At 42.3% G+C, this 18,518-nt stretch overlaps 3 protein-coding genes across 4 annotated transcripts in view; 1 reads left to right on the top strand and 2 right to left on the bottom strand.

The window, feature by feature from the left end:
• The window catches only part of LOC118937868 (stonustoxin subunit beta-like), a 397,513-nt gene that overhangs the window by 296,806 nt on the left and 82,189 nt on the right, over window positions 1-18,518 (top strand). The window lies entirely within an intron of this gene.
• The window catches only part of LOC110512533 (NLR family CARD domain-containing protein 3-like), a 223,892-nt gene that overhangs the window by 80,786 nt on the left and 124,588 nt on the right, over window positions 1-18,518 (bottom strand). The window lies entirely within an intron of this gene.
• The window catches only part of LOC110516333 (NLR family CARD domain-containing protein 3-like), a 369,172-nt gene continuing 352,227 nt past the window's right edge, over window positions 1,574-18,518 (bottom strand). Inside the window, exons 2-10 of the mRNA XM_090197914.1 lie at window positions 14,813-14,956; window positions 12,631-12,747; window positions 12,327-12,411; window positions 11,969-12,197; window positions 9,826-11,596; window positions 9,415-9,588; window positions 4,410-4,583; window positions 4,081-4,127; window positions 1,574-3,659 (exon numbers count right to left, since the gene is read on the bottom strand). Coding sequence (XP_090054040.1) covers window positions 3,127-3,659; window positions 4,081-4,127; window positions 4,410-4,583; window positions 9,415-9,588; window positions 9,826-11,596; window positions 11,969-12,197; window positions 12,327-12,411; window positions 12,631-12,747; window positions 14,813-14,940 — 3,258 coding nt within the window. The 5' untranslated portion in view covers window positions 14,941-14,956 and the 3' untranslated portion in view covers window positions 1,574-3,126. The remainder of the gene's footprint in view (window positions 3,660-4,080; window positions 4,128-4,409; window positions 4,584-9,414; window positions 9,589-9,825; window positions 11,597-11,968; window positions 12,198-12,326; window positions 12,412-12,630; window positions 12,748-14,812; window positions 14,957-18,518) is intronic.

Below are 18,518 nucleotides of genomic sequence, written 5' to 3' on the forward strand. Positions count from 1 at the left end.
TCTCTGCCTGACTCCTCCACCCGGAAGATCCACGTTTTGAACCCTGCTCTCTGCCTGACTCCTCCACCCAGAAGCCTTTACAATTAACACAATTGTTTTCACAATTAACAGGTTTTTTCTTGCTTCAAGTATGTTTTATTATGAAAAGTACAATAAATCCTTGAACAACTATGAGCGCATGTCCATATATAATTGTACAAATGATCACATTGGTATTTTAACGGTGTTATTGTAATAAGTCCTGGGTCAAGGTCCACACAATTATTATGTGTGTGTGTGTGTGTGTGTGTTTGAGTGTGTGTCCAGTGTGTGTGTGTGTGTGTGTGTGTGTGTGTGTTTGAGTGTGTGTCCAGTGTGTGTGTGTCCAGTGTGTGTGTGTCCAGTGTGTATGTGTCCAGTGTGTGTGTGCAGTGTGTGCGTGTGTCCAGTGTGTGTGTGTGTCCAGTGTGTGTGTGTGTGTCCAGTGTGTGTGTGTCCAGCGCGTGTGTGTGTCCTGTGTGTGTGTCCTGTATGGAACCATCGTATGTCTGTTCTTGACCTCTCCTCCCTGAGTTCAGGGTATTTGAGATGGGAGTATCTAGAATTCAACTGTATCTTTCAAGTAAAAATGCACTTTGTAACCTTTCTGTGGTTTGTCATGTCGACTAGGGGACCTTTGCTATAAAATATCTCAGTTGCTATTTTATTGTATTCATTTATACTTATACTATATGATATTATTTACACACTGAACTGATCTGAGGATCAAAGAGATGAAGCTCATATTATTAAAAGATGTAGTTTAAGTAATTAACTCTGACTGGTGTAAACTCTCATCATTTGGTTTATGTGTCCAGCAGGTGTGTGTGTCCAGCAGGTGTGTGTGTGTGTCCAGTGTTAGTGTGTGTGTGTCCAGTGTGTGTGTGTGTGTGTCCATCAGGTGTGTGTGTCCAGCAGGTGTGTGTGTGTGTCCAGTGTGAGTGAGTGTGTGTCCATCAGGTGTGTGTGTCCAGCAGGTGTGTGTGTGTGTCCAGTGTGAGTGTGTCCATCAGGTGTGTGTGTCCAGCAGGTGTGTGTGTGTGTCCAGTGTGAGTGTGTGTCCAGTGTGTGTCTGAGTCCAGTGTGTGTGTGTGTCCAGCAGGTGTGTGTGTGTGACCAGTGTGAGTGTGTGTGTGTCCAGTGTGTCCAGCAGGTGTGTGTGTCCAGCAGGTGTGTGTGTGTGTCCAGTGTGAGTGTGTGTGTGTCCAGTGTGTGTGTGTGTGTGTGTGTCCATCAGGTGTGTGTGTCCAGCAGGTGTGTGTGTGTGTCCAGTGTGAGTGTGTGTGTGTCCATCAGGTGTATGTGTCCAGCAGGTGTGTGTGTGTCCAGCAGGTGTGTGTGACCAGTGTGAGTGTGTGTGTGTGTCCAGTGTGTCCAGCAGGTGTGTGTGTCCAGTGTGTGTGTCCAGCAGGTGTGTGTGTGTGTCCAGTGTGAGTGTGTGTGTGTCCATCAGGTGTGTGTGTCCTGCAGGTGTGTGTGTGTGTGTCCAGTGTGAGTGTGTGTGTCCATCAGGTGTGTGTGTCCAGCAGGTGTGTGTGTGTGTCCATCAGGTGTGTGTGTCCAGCAGGTGTGTGTGTGTGTCCAGTGTGAGTGTGTGTGTCCAGTGTGTCCAGCAGGTGTGTGTGTGTGACCAGTGTGAGTGTGTGTGTGTCCAGTGTGTCCAGCAGGTGTGTGTGTCCAGTGTGTGTGTCCAGCAGGTGTGTGTGTGTGTCCAGTGTGAGTGTGTGTGTGTCCAGTGTGTGTGTGTGTGTGTGTGTCCATCAGGTGTGTGTGTCCAGCAGGTGTGTGTGTGTGTCCAGTGTGAGTGTGTGTGTGTCCATCAGGTGTATGTGTCCAGCAGGTGTGTGTGTGTGTCCAGTGTGAGTGTCCAGTATGTGTCTGAGTCCAGTGTGTGTCTGAGTCCAGTGTGTGTGTCCATCAGGTGTGTGTGTCCAGCAGGTGTGTGTGTGTGACCAGTGTGAGTGTGTGTGTGTGTCCAGTGTGTCCAGCAGGTGTGTGTGTCCAGTGTGTGTGTCCAGCAGGTGTGTGTGTGTGTCCAGTGTGAGTGTGTGTGTGTCCATCAGGTGTGTGTGTCCAGCAGGTGTGTGTTTGTGTGTCCAGTGTGAGTGTGTGTGTCCATCAGGTGTGTGTGTCCAGCAGGTGTGTGTGTGTGTCCATCAGGTGTGTGTGTTCAGCAGGTGTGTGTGTGTCCAGTGTGAGTGTGTGTGTCCATCAGGTGTGTGTGTCCAGCAGGTGTGTGTGTGTGTGTCCATCAGGGGTGTGTGTCCAGCAGGTGTGTGTGTGTGACCAGTGTGAGTGTGTGTGTGTCCAGTGTGTGTCTGAGTCCAGTGTGTGTGTCCATCAGGTGTGTGTGTCCAGCAGGTGTGTGTGTGTGTGTGTGTGTCCATCAGGTGTGTGTGTCCAGCAGGTGTTTGAGTCCAGTGTGAGTGTGTGTGTGTGTGTGTGTGTCCAGCAGGTGTGTGTGTGTTTGTCTAGTGTGTGTATGTTTGTCCAGTGGCTGTGTGTTTGTCCAGTGTGTGTGTGTATGTATGTATGTATGTGTGTGCGTGTGTGTGTGTGTGTGTGTCCAGCAGGTGTGTGTGTTTGTCCAGTGTCTGTGTGTGTGTGTGTGTCCAGTGTGTGTGTGTGTGTTTGTCCAGTGTGTGTGTGTGTGTTTGTTTGTCCAGTGTGTGTGTGTGTTTGTCCAGTGTCTGTGTGTTTGTCCAGTGTGTGTGTGTGTGTGTGTATGTGTGTGTGTTTGTCCAGTGTGTGTGTGATTGTCCAGTGTGTGTGTGATTGTCCAGTGTGTGTGTGTGTTTGTCCAGTGTGTGTGTGTGTGTGTGTGTGAGTCCAGTGTGTGTGTGTGAGTCCTGTGTGTGTGTGTGATTGTCCAGTGTGTTTGTCTTTGCCCAGTGTGTGTGTGTGTTTGTCCAGTGTGTGTGTGTCCAGTGTGTTCAGTGTGTATGTGTGTGTGTGTCCAGTATGTGTGTGTGTCCAGTGTGTATGTGTGTGTGTGTGTGTGTGTGTGTGTGTGTGTGTGTGTGTGTGTGTGTGTGTGTAATGTTGTGTGTGTATGTGTGTCCAGTGTGTGTGTGTGTGTCCAGTGTGTGTGTGTGTCCAGTGTGTGTATCACTGACAGAGGGACACTGAGTCGCCATCACCCCAAACCCCAAACCCTGGATAGAGGGGCTCAGTGAATGTGGAGGTGAATGTGATCAGGTGGGTCAGTGCGTCAGAGGAGGCTCTATAGAAGGACAGAGTGCCGGCTGGCCAGTCCAGATACACTCCTACTCTGTGGGATCTGGAGGAGGGGACGTCTATGAGAGTCCGATTATTATTGTGACAGGCAGAGTAACTGTTGTCAGAGCAGAACAGACTCCAGGACTTGTCATTGTATCCAAGACAACAGTCATCACCCCTTCCTCTCCTGTTGATTCCTTTATATGTCACTCCTATATCTGCCTCTCTCCCACTCCACTCTACCTCCCAGTAACAGCACCCAGTCAGACCCTCTCTACACAGCACCTGTCTACAGTTCTTAAATCTCTCTGGGTGATCAGGATACGGCTGCTCCTCTGTCCTACATGTCACCTTTCTGTTCCCCTCAGACAGAGAGAGGCGTCTGTTTACTGTGTTTGGGTCCAGTGTGAGATCACAGACATCTGATGGATGAAACCAGACACAATATTAGAAATCATCATCATTCACATTAGAATGTTAACTCACTTTTCACTAATTAATTTAATGTAGATGTTTCTAGGTATCAAAAGGAGAAGTTAAGGTAACTTGAGACTTGTTGAATGATCATATGTTATACTGTATGGTTATATAAAACACACTTATTCCCATTAATTACACACACACACACACACACACACACACACACACACACACACACACACACACACACACACACAGTCAAAGCAACTCTTTGTAAACGTTGGTGTCCCTGATTTCTACTTCTGTAGAACTACAGCTGATATTTAATATGACCAAGTCAGTAATGATGGTGGTCTTTGACTTTGACTTAACTTGAATTAAGACTTATTCTTAGTCATATTCTTCACAGCAGTCAACACTCACATTTTCTAAGTCCAGGTTTCATTCTGTTCTCTCCACCATGTTCCACACTGTAGCGGTAAGCAGAAGAACAGACAGTCATTGAGGGATACACCTGAACTCACACACACACAGACACACACACTGAACACACACTGAACACACACACACACTGAACACACACACACACACTGAACACACACACACACACACACACACACACACACACACACACACACACACACACACACACACACATAACTTTGTCCAAGTGGTGGTCAGAATGTTTGTCTTAACTAGCCTGATAAGTCAAATATGTCTGATATGAACATTGACATAAACCCTCTACATACTTGAGTTTCTCCAGTCTGCAGTGTGGATCCTCCAGTCCAGCAGAGAGCAGTCTGACTCCTGAGTCTCCTGGGTGATTGTAGCTCAGGTCCAGCTCTCTCAGGTGTGAGGGGTTTGACCTCAGAGCTGAGACCAGAGAAGCACAGCCTTCCTCTGTGACTAGACAGCCTGACAGCCTGACAAAGAGTCAAATCATATTAAAACCACACTGATATTCTTTGGTGGTGAAAATAGTGGCAGTATATTTTTTCAACATATTCAGATACATCAGTGTCCTGAAACCTGCCATATCTATTCATAAAATAGTGTATCATCATAAAAAATTACAAATGATCAAAGTATTGCCTGCAGATAGAAACATGTATAGTACAAATATTATAGTAGACTGACCAGACCAGTTTAAAAAGCAGTATCAGTCAGAAGACAGACAGTGAGGTATCAGATTTAGATTGTATTGAGTATACAGTCCACACCATAGCTATTTAGACAGTGAGGAATCAGATTTAGATTGTATTGAGTATACAGTCCACACCATATCTATTTAGACAGTGAGGTATCAGATTTAGATTGTATTGAGTATACAGTCCACACCATATCTATTTAGACAGTGAGGTATCAGATTTAGATTGTATTGAGTATACAGTCCACACCATATCTATTTAGACAGTGAGGTATCAGATTTAGATTGTATTGAGTATACAGTCCACACCATATCTATGTAGACAGTGAGGTATCAGATTTAGATTGTATTGAGTATACAGTCCACATCATATCTATTTAGACAGTGAGGAATCAGATTTAGATTGTATTGAGTATACAGACCACACCATATCTATTTAGACAGTGAAGTATCAGATTTAGATTGTATTGAGTATACAGTCCACACCATATCTATTTAGACAGTGAGGTATCAGATTTAGATTGTATTGAGTATACAGTCCACACCATATCTATTTAGACAGTGAGGTATCAGATTTAGATTGTATTGAGTATACAGTCCACACCATATCTATTTAGACAGTGAAGTATCAGATTTAGATTGTATTGAGTATACAGTCCACACCATATCTATTTAGACAGTGAGGTATCAGATTTAGATTGTATTGAGTATACAGTCCACACCATATCTATTTAGACAGTGAGGTATCAGATTTAGATTGTATTGAGTATACAGTCCACACCATATCTATTTAGACAGTGAGGTATCAGATTTAGATTGCATTGAGTATACAGTCCACAACATATCTATTTAGACAGTGAAGTTAACATTTTAAATGTGTCTCTATACTCCAACATTATAGATTTGAGATCAAATGTTTCATTTGAGGTGATAGTATATAATGTCACCTTTTATTTTAGGGTATTTTAATACATATCTGTTTCAAGATTTAGAAAAATAAAAGCACATTATGTATCTAGTCCCCCCATTTGAAGAAGTCATAAGTATTCTGAACAATTCACTTATAGTGTATTAAAGTAGTCAAAAGTTTAGTATTTGGTTCCAAACTCATTGGTTGCATTTTGGGTTGTGTTTTGGGTTGTGTTTTGGGTTGTGTTTTGGTTGTGTTTAGTAACTGAACTGTGGATGATGACTGGAGTAACTTTCTGTCTAAGGGAGTAGATAACACATTTCTAAACAATACTAAATGAAACCTGATTATGATTAATAATCTTAATCTTGATTAATACAAATCATAAATAATGAATAATAACACTAAGAGTTGGTTTGAACAGATCTGAATCAGGAAACTAAGAGTTGGTTTGAACTGATCTGAATCAGGAAACTAAGAGTTGGTTTGAACTGATCTGAATCAGGAAACTAAGAGTTGGTTTAAACAGATCTGAATCTTTCACAAATTATCAATTAACCTTCCAGGTACCTCCCTAAAGCCTTAAACACGGTCACCCTCAACGATATCATCCTGACCAACTTGCCCTCCAAATACACCTCTGCTGTTTTCAACCAAGATCTCAGCGATCACTGCCTCATTGCCTGCATCCGTAACGGGTCTGCGGTCAAACGACCTCCACTCATCACTGTCAAATGCTCCATAAAACACTTCAGCGACCAGGCCTTCCGAATCGACCTGGCCCGGGTATTCTGGAAGGAAATTGACCTCATCCCGTCAGTAGAGGACCCCTGGTCATTCTTTAAAAGTGCCTTCCTCACCATCTTAAATAAGCATGCCCCTCTCAAGAAATGTAGAACCAGGAACAGATATAGCCCTTGGTTCTCTCCAGACCTGACTGCCCTTAACCAACACAAAACATCCTGTGGCATTCTGCATTAGCATTGAATAGCCCCCGTGATATGCAACTTTTCAAGGAAGTCAGGAACAAATATGCACAGGCAGTTAGGAAAGCTAAGGCTAGCTTTTTCAAGCAGAAATTTGCATCCTGTAGCACAAACTCAAAAAGTTCTGGGACACTGTAAAGTCCATAGAGAATAAGAGCACCTCCTCCCAGCTGCCCACTGCACTGAGGCTAGGCGACACGGTCACCATGATAAATCCACTATAATTGAGAATTTCAACAATCATTTTTCTACAGCTGGCCATGCTTTCCACCTGGCTAACCCTACCCCGGTCAACAGCCCTGCACTCCCCACAGCAACTCGCCCAAGCCTGCCCTATTTCTCCTTCACCCAAATCCAGATAGCTGATGTTCTTAAAGAACTGCAAAACCTGGACCCCTACAAATCTGCTGGGCTAGACAATCTGGACCCTCTCTTTCTAAAATTATCTGCTGGAACTGTTGCAACACAATTACTAGCCTGTTCAACCTCTCTTTCGTGTCGTCTGAGATTCCCAAAGATTTGAAAGCTGCCGCGGTCATCCCCCTCTTCAAAGGGGGAGACACTCTAGACCAGCACTCTTATAGACCTATATCAATCCTGCCCTGCCTTTCTAAAATCTTCAAAAGCCAAGTTAACAAACAGAACACCCACCATTTTGAATCCCACCATACCTTCTCCACTATGCAATCTGGTTTCAGAGCTGGTCATGGGTGCACCTCAGCCATGCTCAAAGTCCTAAACATTATCATAACTGCCATCGATAAAGGACAGTACCGTGCAGCCTTATTCATCGACCTGGCCAAGGCTTTCGAGTCTGTCAATCACCACATTCTTATTGGCAGACTCAACAGCCTTGGTTTTTCAAAGGATTGCCTCGCCTGGTTCACCAACTACTGCTCTGAAAGAGTTCAGTGTGTCAAATCGGAGGGCCTGTTGGCCGGACCTCTGGCAGTCTCTATGGATGTGCCACAGGGTTCAATTCTCAGGCCGACTCACTTCTCTGTAAACATCAATGATGTCGCTCTCGCTGCTGGTGATTCGCTGATTCACCTCTACGCAGACGACACCATTCTGTATACTTCTGGCCAACTGATCACTGCCTGCACCAGCCCGACCGTCCAGTATCACTACTCTGGACGGCTCTGACTTAGAATATGTGGACAAATACAAATACCTAGGTTTTTGGTTAGACTGTAAACTCTCCTTCCAGACTCCCATTAAGCATCTCCAATCCAAATCTAAATCTAGAATCAGCTTCCTATTTTGCAACAAAGCATCCTTCACTTATGCAGCCAAACATACCCTCGTAAAACTGACCATCCTACCAATCCTCGACTTCGGCGATGTCATCTATAAAATATAGCCTCCAGCACTCTACAAGTCTCTGCTAGGTAAAGCCCCGCCTTATCTCAGCTCACTGGTCACCATAGCAGCACCCACTCGTAGCACGCGCTCCAGCAGGTATTTTTCACTGGTCACCCCCAAAGCCAATTCCTCATTTGGCCGCCTCTCCTTCCAGTTCTCTGCTCCCCATGACTGGAACAAACTGCAAAAATCTCTGAAGCTGGAGACTCTTATCTCCCTCACTAGCTTTAAGCACCAGCTGTCAGAGCAGCTCACGGATCACTGCACCTGTACATAGCCCATCTATCTACCTCATCCCCATACTGTATTTATCTTGCTCCTTTGCACCCTAGTATCTCTACTTGCACATTCATCTTCTGCACATCTACCATTCCAGTGTTTAATTGCTATATTGTAATTACTTTGCCACCATGGCCTATTTATTGCCTTAACTCCCTTATCTTACCTCAATTGCACTCACTGTTCATATACTTTTTGTTTTCTTTTGTTCTACTGTATTATTGACTGTATGTTTTGTTTATTCCATGTGTAACTCTGTGTTGTTGTATGTGTCGAATTGCTCTGCTTTATCTTGGCCAGGTCGCAGTTGCAAATAAGAATATGTTCTCAACTAGCTTACCTGGTTAAATAAAGGTGAAATAAAAAATACAATGAGTGAGAAAGTTAGAGGCTACAACAAAACATGCTAACCTCACCATTACCAATAACAGAGGCTATAACAAAACATGCTAACCTCTCACCATTACCAATAACAGACAGCGGAGATTGGAGTATCTGTCCATAGGACCACTTTAAGCAGTACACTCCACAGAGCTGGACTCCCCAAACATAGGACGAAGGTACTCTGGTCAGAAGACACTAAAATGGAGCTTTAAGGCCATCAAGGAAAATGCTATGTCTGGCGCAAACCCAACACCTCTCATCACCCCGAGAACACCATCCCCACAGTGAAGCATGGTGGTGGCAACATCATGCTGTGGAGATGTTTTTCATCAGCAGGGACTGGGAAACTGGTTAGAATAGAAGGAATGATGGATGGCGCTAAATACAGGGAAATTCTTGAGGGAAACCTGTTTCAGTCTTCCAGAGATTTGAGACTGCTAAAGAAACACTTGAGTGGGAAAAATGTAAATGTCTTGGAATGGTCAAGTCAAAGCACAATCCAATTGAGAATCTGTGGAGCCCATCCAACTTGAAGGAGCTGGAGCAGTTTTGCCTTGAAAAATGGTCAAACATCCCAGTGGCTAAATATGTCAATAAATATGGTGTGGACTATGTGTGTCTGGTAAATACATGTGGATCTGGTGAACAGTTATCACTTGTTGACCATTTACAGGAATACTGACCTCAGAGTCTCCAGTTTACAGTGGGGATTCCCCAGTCCAGCAGAGAGCAGCTTCACTCCTGAATCCTTCAGGTCATTGTTACTCAGGTCCAGCTCTCTCAGATGTGAGGGGTTTGACTCCAGAGCTGAGACCAGAGAAGCACAGCCTTCCTCTGTGACTCCACAGCCTGACAGCCTGACAAAGAGATCATCATGACTTCACAAACACACTGCTAATTTAATGAGTATTGTAGTAGGACAATGGCAGATGCATTTGGTTAATTATCCAAAACAACATATAGATTCATTATAGATGCATTTATTCAATATGTTATTCAATATAATATTATACACATGTTAGAATACATATTTTTCTATAAACTGAATATTTCTTCCTGATGATTAGTTCTTATATGTCATTTTATTTACTCACAGAGCAGCTCTGGAGACTTTGACCACTCGCAGCAGCCTCAGAAGACCTTCCTCTGATCTGGAGTATTTCTTCAGGTCAAACACATCCAGCTCCTTTTCTGAAGTCAGCAACACAAAGACCAGAGCTGACCACTGTGCAGGTGACAGTTTGGCTCTAGAGAGACTTCCTGAGCTCAGGTAGCTTTGGATCTCCTCCACTAGAGACTGGTCATTCAGTTCATTCAGACAGTGGAACAGATTGATGCTCCTCTCTGGAGAGGGATTCTCCCTGATCTTCTTCTTAATGTACTTGACTGTTTCTACATGGCTCTGTGAGCTGCTTCTGGTCTTTGTCAGTAGACCTTGTAAGTACTTCTGATTGGACTCCAGTGAGAGGCCCAGAAGGAAGCGGAGGAAAAGGTCCAGGTTTCCCGTCTCACTTTGTAAGGCTTTATCCACAGCACTCTTGTAGACAGTAACTTCAGGCTTGTCACTTGTTTGCGATTTGGCCATTAGATTCTCATTGTTGTTGATGAATGAGAGGAACACATATACAGCAGCCAGAAACTCCTGAATGCTCAGATGAACAAAGCAGTACACCTTGTCCTGGTACAGCACACATTCCTCTTTAAAGAGCTGTGTGCACAATCCTGAGTACACTGAGGCTTCATTGACATCAATGCCAGCCTCCTTCAGGTCTCCTTCATAGAAAATCAGATTGCCCTTCACAAGCTGTTGAAAAGCCAGTTTTCCCAGTGACAGAATGCTCTCTTTATTCCAGTGTGGACCTGTCTCTTCTTTCCCAAGATACTTTTCATTCTTCTGTTTGGTATGAAACACCACAAGGTGTGTGTACATCTCAGTCAGAGTCTTGGGCATCTCTTCTCTCTTATGTTTCAGCATGTGCTCAAGGACTGTTGCAGAAATCCAACAGAAGACTGGAATGTGGCACATGATGTGGAGGCTCCTTGATGTCTTTATGTGTGAGATGATTCTGCTTGCCAGGTCCTCATCACTGAATCTCTTCCTGAAGTACTCCTCCTTCTGTGGGTCATTGAACCCTCGTACCTCTGTCACCTGTTCAACACACCCTGAAGGGATCTTATTGGCTGCTGCAGGTCGGGTAGTTATCCAGAGGAGAGCAGAGGGAAGCAGATTTCCCTTGATGAGATTTGTCAGCAGAACATCCACTGAGGTTGACTCTGTGACGTCACAACATATCTTGTTCTTCTGGAAGTCTAGGGGCAGTCGGCACTCATCCAGACCATCAAAGATTAACAGAACTTTGTACTTGTCGTAGTTGGAGATTCTTGATTGTTTGGTTTCCATTGAGAAGTGATTAAGAAGTTCAATGAAAGTGTGTTTGTCCCCTTTCATCAAATTCAGCTCCCGAAAAGGGAATGAAAATACAAATTGGACATCCTGATTTGCTTTTCCTTCAGCCCAGTCCAGAATGAACTTCTGCACAGAGACTGTTTTTCCAATGCCAGCGACTCCCTTTGTCAGCACAGTTCTGATAAGTTTGTCTTGTCCAGTTAAGGGTTTGAAGATGTCGTTACATTTGATTGCAGTCTCTGGTCTTGCTTGTTTCCTGGTTGTTGTCTCAATCTGTCTCAGCTCATGTTCATTATTGACCTCTCCTGTTCCACCCTCTGTGATGTAGAGCTCTGTGTAGATCTTATTGAGAAGTGTTGGGTTTCCTTGTTTAGCGATCCCCTCAAATACACATTGAAACTTCTTCTTTAGATTAGATTTGAGTTCACGGTGACAAATCACAGCAGGCTCATCTGAATCTAGAAATAACACAGAGGATATTAATATTACATCTGTTTTAATACCTACAGTATTGTAGGACTGTTATAAAGTTGTACATTATAATAATTTATTATCTTAACTGACTGTATAAATGTGTAAATGTTTTCATAATGCATTACAGACTGGTGTGACTGATTACATTATTATTGGTATTATTGATGGTATAATTAATGTTGTCTCTCTCTAAATGAATCAACACAACACATCCCTGCTGCTACTTGATGAGGTCACTAGGTGTTATGTTAAGGCTGCTACAATATCATTGAGTTACACAGCTACTTTAGCTGTACTTTAGCTACATCTTTTAAATGTTATAAAACATAATTCAACATGAGGCAGACAGATCTTACATTTCTCCAGTGTGTCAGCAAGCTCCTTCTGGTTCATTTTCCTCAGGACGTGCAGTGTGATCTTCAGAGCCCCCTCTCTGGCATTGCTCTCCTGCTTCTCATCTTCAGCGTCCACCACTTCCTTATCCTGCTTCTGACTCTCAAAGCCTTCTGGGAGTTCTGGACTAAGAATCCTCTTGAACATCTTCAGCTCGTTCTTCACAAATGTCATAATATTCTCTTCAAGCATCTGAAATAAATAAAGTAAATAAGTTAAGCAAGAGAATAAATGCTTTCTCATTAACACATTAATGTATGATTGACAGATCAACTTTGCTTGAGGTAAACAAAAACAAATGTACATAACAGGACCACATACACTGAATATGGAGGCCAGGTGAGTTTGATGACTCTGGGAAGACTGACCACTGAGAATCTCTGACTCTGATCTCTCCTGTTGGTTTCTGTGGACAAAACATGAGATTACATCTCCTCATCCAGGGAGTACACACACACACACACACACACACACACACACACAGGGAGGGAATGTTGTGTTTGTTTATTATTGTTTTAGGACCATGAAAATGGACAAAATGATTAGCCTATGGATTATGAAGAGGAGAAATGACTAGAGACAGTGTTGTTTAACTCACTGACCATGACCCATAAGTTCTTCTTACCTTTGTTCAGTAGAAAAGTCTCCCTTTCTAAAGTGTATAGGATAGTCCATAGACTTGTCACTCTTCATGGACACACAGCTGGGTACAGGGAAGGCTGGTCTCTCCTGCTTGATTGGACTTCAACACAACAGAGACAAACATTACATCTCTCATCTACTCTGAGCTCAGAGAAACATAAGAGTTTCATTCCAAAAAGCTATATATTCATGTTCAGAAATGTTCATAAATTAGCTTTTATTGTTTAAAGAAGTTATGTTTATGTTAAGTTATGTATTTTTGCTAAATGAGATGGCACCAATGAGGAGATGGCACGTGGGTACCTGCTTCTATAAACCAATGAGGAGATGCAGCGCGATCTGAGTCACAAATAGAACTGACTTCTAGACGCTCGTTGGCGCGCGAGCAGTGTGTCATTTTTAATAACGAAATTCAATTTGCGTCGCGAGCGTTGTAGTCAGTCTGTCAGCCCCGCTAAAAGGCTGGTGTCGTTACTCTGCCTTCTCCGGGGGATGTTGAGGTAAATTTACTAACCAGGAGGGTTGAATGATGTAATTTATTGGAGGGCTGGAAGACGCACTCTCGAGGTTGTTTACTCACAATATCAGATATTAAGATGATTTTTATAATGAATGTATACTGAGGTTGAGGTTCTGACTAGTGATTATTTACCTGGGATTCAATACCTGCTATTTAACACTAACACCTGTCTACTACTGCTCTAGTCACTTGTTTTTGCAATAATAAATACAAAAACACTAAAATGCTGAGACAGGTTTTGATTAACAAAATAATCTAAATGCTATTTAGTACCATAATGGTATTTACTAACGTAATATTATTACTAAAACAGTTTCTAAAATAATTAAGGTTAAGGTTAATGCTAAATAGGTGATACGTAGGGTTAGATGCTGATGTAAGAAGGGCTTTATAAATACATTTGATTGATTGTTAGGTTTAGGGATTTAAAGGTAAAAAACAGTATGGGTTTATAGCTCTCTTGCTCCTCCCTGTGGCCTTCTGTAGGTACTACATAACTAATTCACGACACCTGCTAGGCTCATAATCTGAGGTAGCAACTGTGTCAGATCTACAAATCAATTAGATAGACCTGTCCATTTGTTTTCTAACTCAGTGAAACTGCGCAGCATTCACTCAATTCGATGCCTACGAACGAACATTTCGATGCATTTCAAATTACCCAGCAGCCATTTAGAAACAACAAAAAGTGTTATTTCTTAATTAAAAAATGTCTTCTGGCTGTTTAAATTGGCCACGCCTTGAAAAAGAGGACAGGGACATACGTTTTGGTTAGGTGGTATACTGTATACTCAGACACTTCCTAACCTCCTATAAAGGGTTCTATATATATTCTATATATACTGTATACTCAGACACTTCCTAACCTCCTATAAAGGGTTCTATATATATTCTATATATACTGTATACTCAGACACTTCCTAACCTCCTATAAAGGGTTCTATATATATTCTATATATACTGTATACTCAGACACTTCCTAACCTCCTATAAAGGGTTCTATATATACTGTATACTCAGACACTTCCTAACCTCCTATAAAGGGATCTATATATATATTCTATATATACTGTATACTCAGACACTTCCTAACCTCCTATATTGGGTTCTATATATATTCTATATATACTGTATACTCAGACACTTCCTAACCTCCTATAAAGGGTTCTATATATACTGTATACTCAGACACTTCCTAACCTCCTATAAAGGGTTCTATATATATTCTATATATACTGTATACTCAGACAGTAAAAACAACAAGGTTATGCATGCCAACATATTAGGCAATAATTAAGAGTAGGCTAAATGATTGTGTCATGCTAAAATTCCAGTGTGTGTGTGTGTTTGCTGGTGAGACATCCACATATCACAGTCAAATATACAGGATACAAACATTTCATTCTAGCTATATAGCGTTTTGCAAAACAAAAATTCATACACAAAAATCGATGAATTAAAATCTGAAAACAACAATATTTTACAGACACATGAAGGTTCCCATAAACAATAATGTCTAATGCAAAATAACAAAAAACATTGTGGATAAAACGTTTTAGAAACAAACTATAATGTGAAAAAAATGTGGATATAACGTTTTAGAAATAAAATCTTTAATAATTCTTAAACAATATTGTCATCTCACCTCTTAGTTTTGGTATCATGTTCCCCTGAAAGACTCATTTTAGAGGCAGGGTCCCCCTCCTCTCTCTCCCCAGAGAGACTCATTTTAGAGGCAGGGCCCCCCTCCTCTCTCTCCCCAGAGAGACTCATTTTAGAGAACTGTCCCCTAAACAGAGATCCAACATGTTGGTTGTGGTTAACACAGTGACAACTAAACAGAGATCCAACATGTTGGTTGTGGTTAACACAGTGACAACTAAACAGAGATCCAACATGTTGGTTGTGGTTAACACAGTGAGAACTAAACAGAGATCCAACATGTTGGTTGTGGTTAACACAGTGACAACTAAACAGATCCAACATGTTCCCTAACTTGACTACACCCAGTTAGCTATATGAACAACATGTTATAATGTGACTTGACTACACCCAGTTAGCGCCATTTTGTATAATTGAACTGTCACGTAGCTGGTGAAATGGACTGTTACATCTGAGTGTTTTACTGTCAGACACTAAACTAAAATAACACCATACATTTAATGTCTCTACACACTTTACAAAATCACTGGTAGGATCCTTACCTTGTAGCCTGAATTCACAACCAGAACATGTCAAGTCATTGAGATATTTTCTGTTGTGCTGAGGAAGAAACCTTGGGAACAGTTTATTCACCTCCCCAATGTCAAGAACCTGTGTGTCATTTTAGTTACTGATTCACTTTGTATTCAAGCCATGGGTTTACACAATCGCTGTGTAGCTACTGCTTTCCTGCAGTCAGATTACCTAGTGACCTCGAAGATGGAATGTTATTCATATTTTTTATAATTAATAAACATTAATTGTTTTTTAAGGCCGAAAATCCGGTGTTTCTCGGCCAAATGGTTTTGTTATATTGGGATGCAACTCAACATTTAATACATTTCAACTCCATATCTGACATGGTACAGGTGTCTTCTTTCTTTAAGCCCAGAACCATGTGTTTGTGGTGATACCTTTGTCTCAAAGTAGATTTGTTTAATTAAGACTTCAACAAACACTGTGTGACCCTGATTCAGACCACTGCATTTCAAGGTTAATCATTAATAACAACACTGTATTGACAACTAGCTGTCTCCAGGACCAGTGATTCAAGTCAGAGTTTCTGTCCTAAAGTGGCACCCTATTCCCAATAGAGTACACTACTTTGAACAGAGCTCTATGACACCCTATTCCCTACATAGTGCACTACTTTAGACCAGAGCTCCATAACACCCTATTCCCTACATACTGTAGTGCACTACTTTAGACCAGAGATTTATAACACCCTATTCCCTACATACTGTAGTACACTGCTTTTGTCCAGAGCTCTATAACACACTAATCCCTAAATACTGTAGTGCACTACTTTAGACCAGAGCTCTATAACACCCTATTCCCTAAAGAGTGCACTACTTTTGACCAGAGCTCTATAACACCCTATTCCCTACATACTGTAGAGCACTACTTTAGACCAGAGCTCTATAACACCCTATTCCCTACATAGTGCACTACTTTGACCAGAGCTCTATAACACCCTATTCCCTACATAGTGCACTACTTTGACCAGAGCTCTATAACACCCTATTCCCTACATAGTACACTACTTTGAACAGAGCTCTATAACACCCTATTCCTTACATACTTGTCACGGCCGATGCTGGTAGCAGACTAAGGTGCAGCGTGGTGAGCGTACATTTGTCGTACAAATGTCACCAACAAAACAACAAATGAAAAACAACCGTGAAGCTTACAGGGCAAAGAGCCACTAACAAAGTTAACTTCCCACTCTGAAAGGAGGGAAAAGTATGGTTCCCAATCAGAGACAACAATAGACAGCTGTCCCTGATTGAGAACCATACCCAGCCAAAACATAGAAATAAAGAAACATAGAAAACAAAACATAGAATGCCCACCCCACATCACACCCTGACCTAACCAATTAGAGACATAAAAAAGGATGACTGAGTGTTATCCAGTCTTCTCTCTCTCTCTCTCTCTGCCACAATGATGGGATTGTTTTGTGACCATGAATGTAAGATTGACAAACTAACAAAACAGTTTATTTGTCTTCCCCTAGTGGTAGGTTGTGATAATGTCTGTAGTATCTCCCTGTCTCTCTTCGCTCCTCTCTCCGTCTCCACACTCCCCTATCTCTCACAAACATAGACTCTGACCTGTCCAATGAGCCAAACTGGTTAAAGAATCCCTCTCTCTCTCTCTCTCTCTCTCTCTCTCTCTCTCTCTCTCTCTCTCTCCTCTCTCTCTCTCTCCTCTCTCTCGCTCTCTATCCAGCCCTCTCTCTCCCCCACCATCTCTCTCTCTCTTTCTCTCTCACTCTCTCTCCCCTCTCTCTCGCTCTCTATCCAGCCCTCTCTCTCCCCCACCATCTCTCTCTCTCTCTCTCTCTCTCTCTCTCTCTCTCTCTCTCTCTCTCTCTCTATCTCGTTCCCCCCCTCTCTCTCTCTCTCTCTCTCTCTCTCCTCTCTCTCTCCCCTCTCTCTCGCTCTCTCTCCCCTCTCTCTCGCTCTCTATCCAGCCCTCTCTCTCCCCCACCATCTCTCTCACTCTCTCTCTCTCTCTATCTCGTCCCCCCCCCCCCCCCTCTCTCTCTCTCTCTGTCAATTCAATTCAATTCAATTCAATTCAAGGGCTTTATTGGCATGGGAAACATGTGTTAACATTTCCAAAGCAAGTGAGGTAGATAATATATAAAGTGGATATATAAAGTGAAATAAACAATAAAAATGAACAGTAAACATTACACATACAGAAGTTTCAAAACAATAAAGACATTACAAATGTCATATTATATATATACAGTGTTTTAACAATGTACAAATGGTTAAAGGACACACGATAAAATAAATAAGCATAAATATGGGTTGTATTTACAATGGTGTTTGTTCTTCACTGGCTGCCCTTCTCGTGGCAACAGGTCACACATCTTGCTGCTGTGATGGCACACTGTGGAATTTCACCCAGTAGATATGGGAGTTTATCAAAATTGGATTTGTTTTCAAATTCATTGTGGATCTGTGTAATCTGAGTGAAATATGTCTTTCTAATATGGTCATACATTGGGCAGGAGGTTAGGAAGTGCAGCTCAGTTTCCACCTCATTTTGTGAGCAGTGAGCACATAGCCTGTCTTCTCTTGAGAGCCATGTCTGCCTACGGCGGCCTTTCTCAATAGCAAGGCTATGCTCACTAAGTCTGTACATAGTCAAAGCTTTCCTTAATTTTGGGTCAGTCACAGTGGTCAGGTTTTCTGCCGCTGTGTACTCTCTGTGTAGGGCCAAATAGCATTCTAGTTTGCTATGTTTTTTTTGTTAATTCTTTCCAATGTGTCAAGTAATTATCTTTTAGTTTTCTCATTATTTGGTTGGGTCTAATTGTGCTGCTGTCCTGGGGCTCTGTAGGGTGTGTTTGTGAACAGAGCCCCAGGACCAGCTTGCTTAGGGGACTCTTCTCCAGGTTCAGCTCTCTGTAGGTGATGGCTTTGTTATGGAAGGTTTGGGAATCGCTTCCTTTGAGGTGGTTATAGAATGTAATGTCTCTTTTCTGGATTTTGATAATTAGTGGGTATCGGCCTAATTCTGCTCTGCATGCATTATTTGGTGTTCTACGTTGTACAGAGAGGATATTTTTGCATAATTCTGCGTGCATAGTCTCAATTTGGTGTTTGTCCCATTTTGTGAAGTCTTGGTTGGTG

This window comes from Oncorhynchus mykiss, chromosome 13, assembly GCF_057628025.1.
Source record: "Oncorhynchus mykiss isolate SJ-2025 chromosome 13, ASM5762802v1, whole genome shotgun sequence".
In the NCBI taxonomy this organism is placed as follows: domain Eukaryota; kingdom Metazoa; phylum Chordata; class Actinopteri; order Salmoniformes; family Salmonidae; genus Oncorhynchus; species Oncorhynchus mykiss.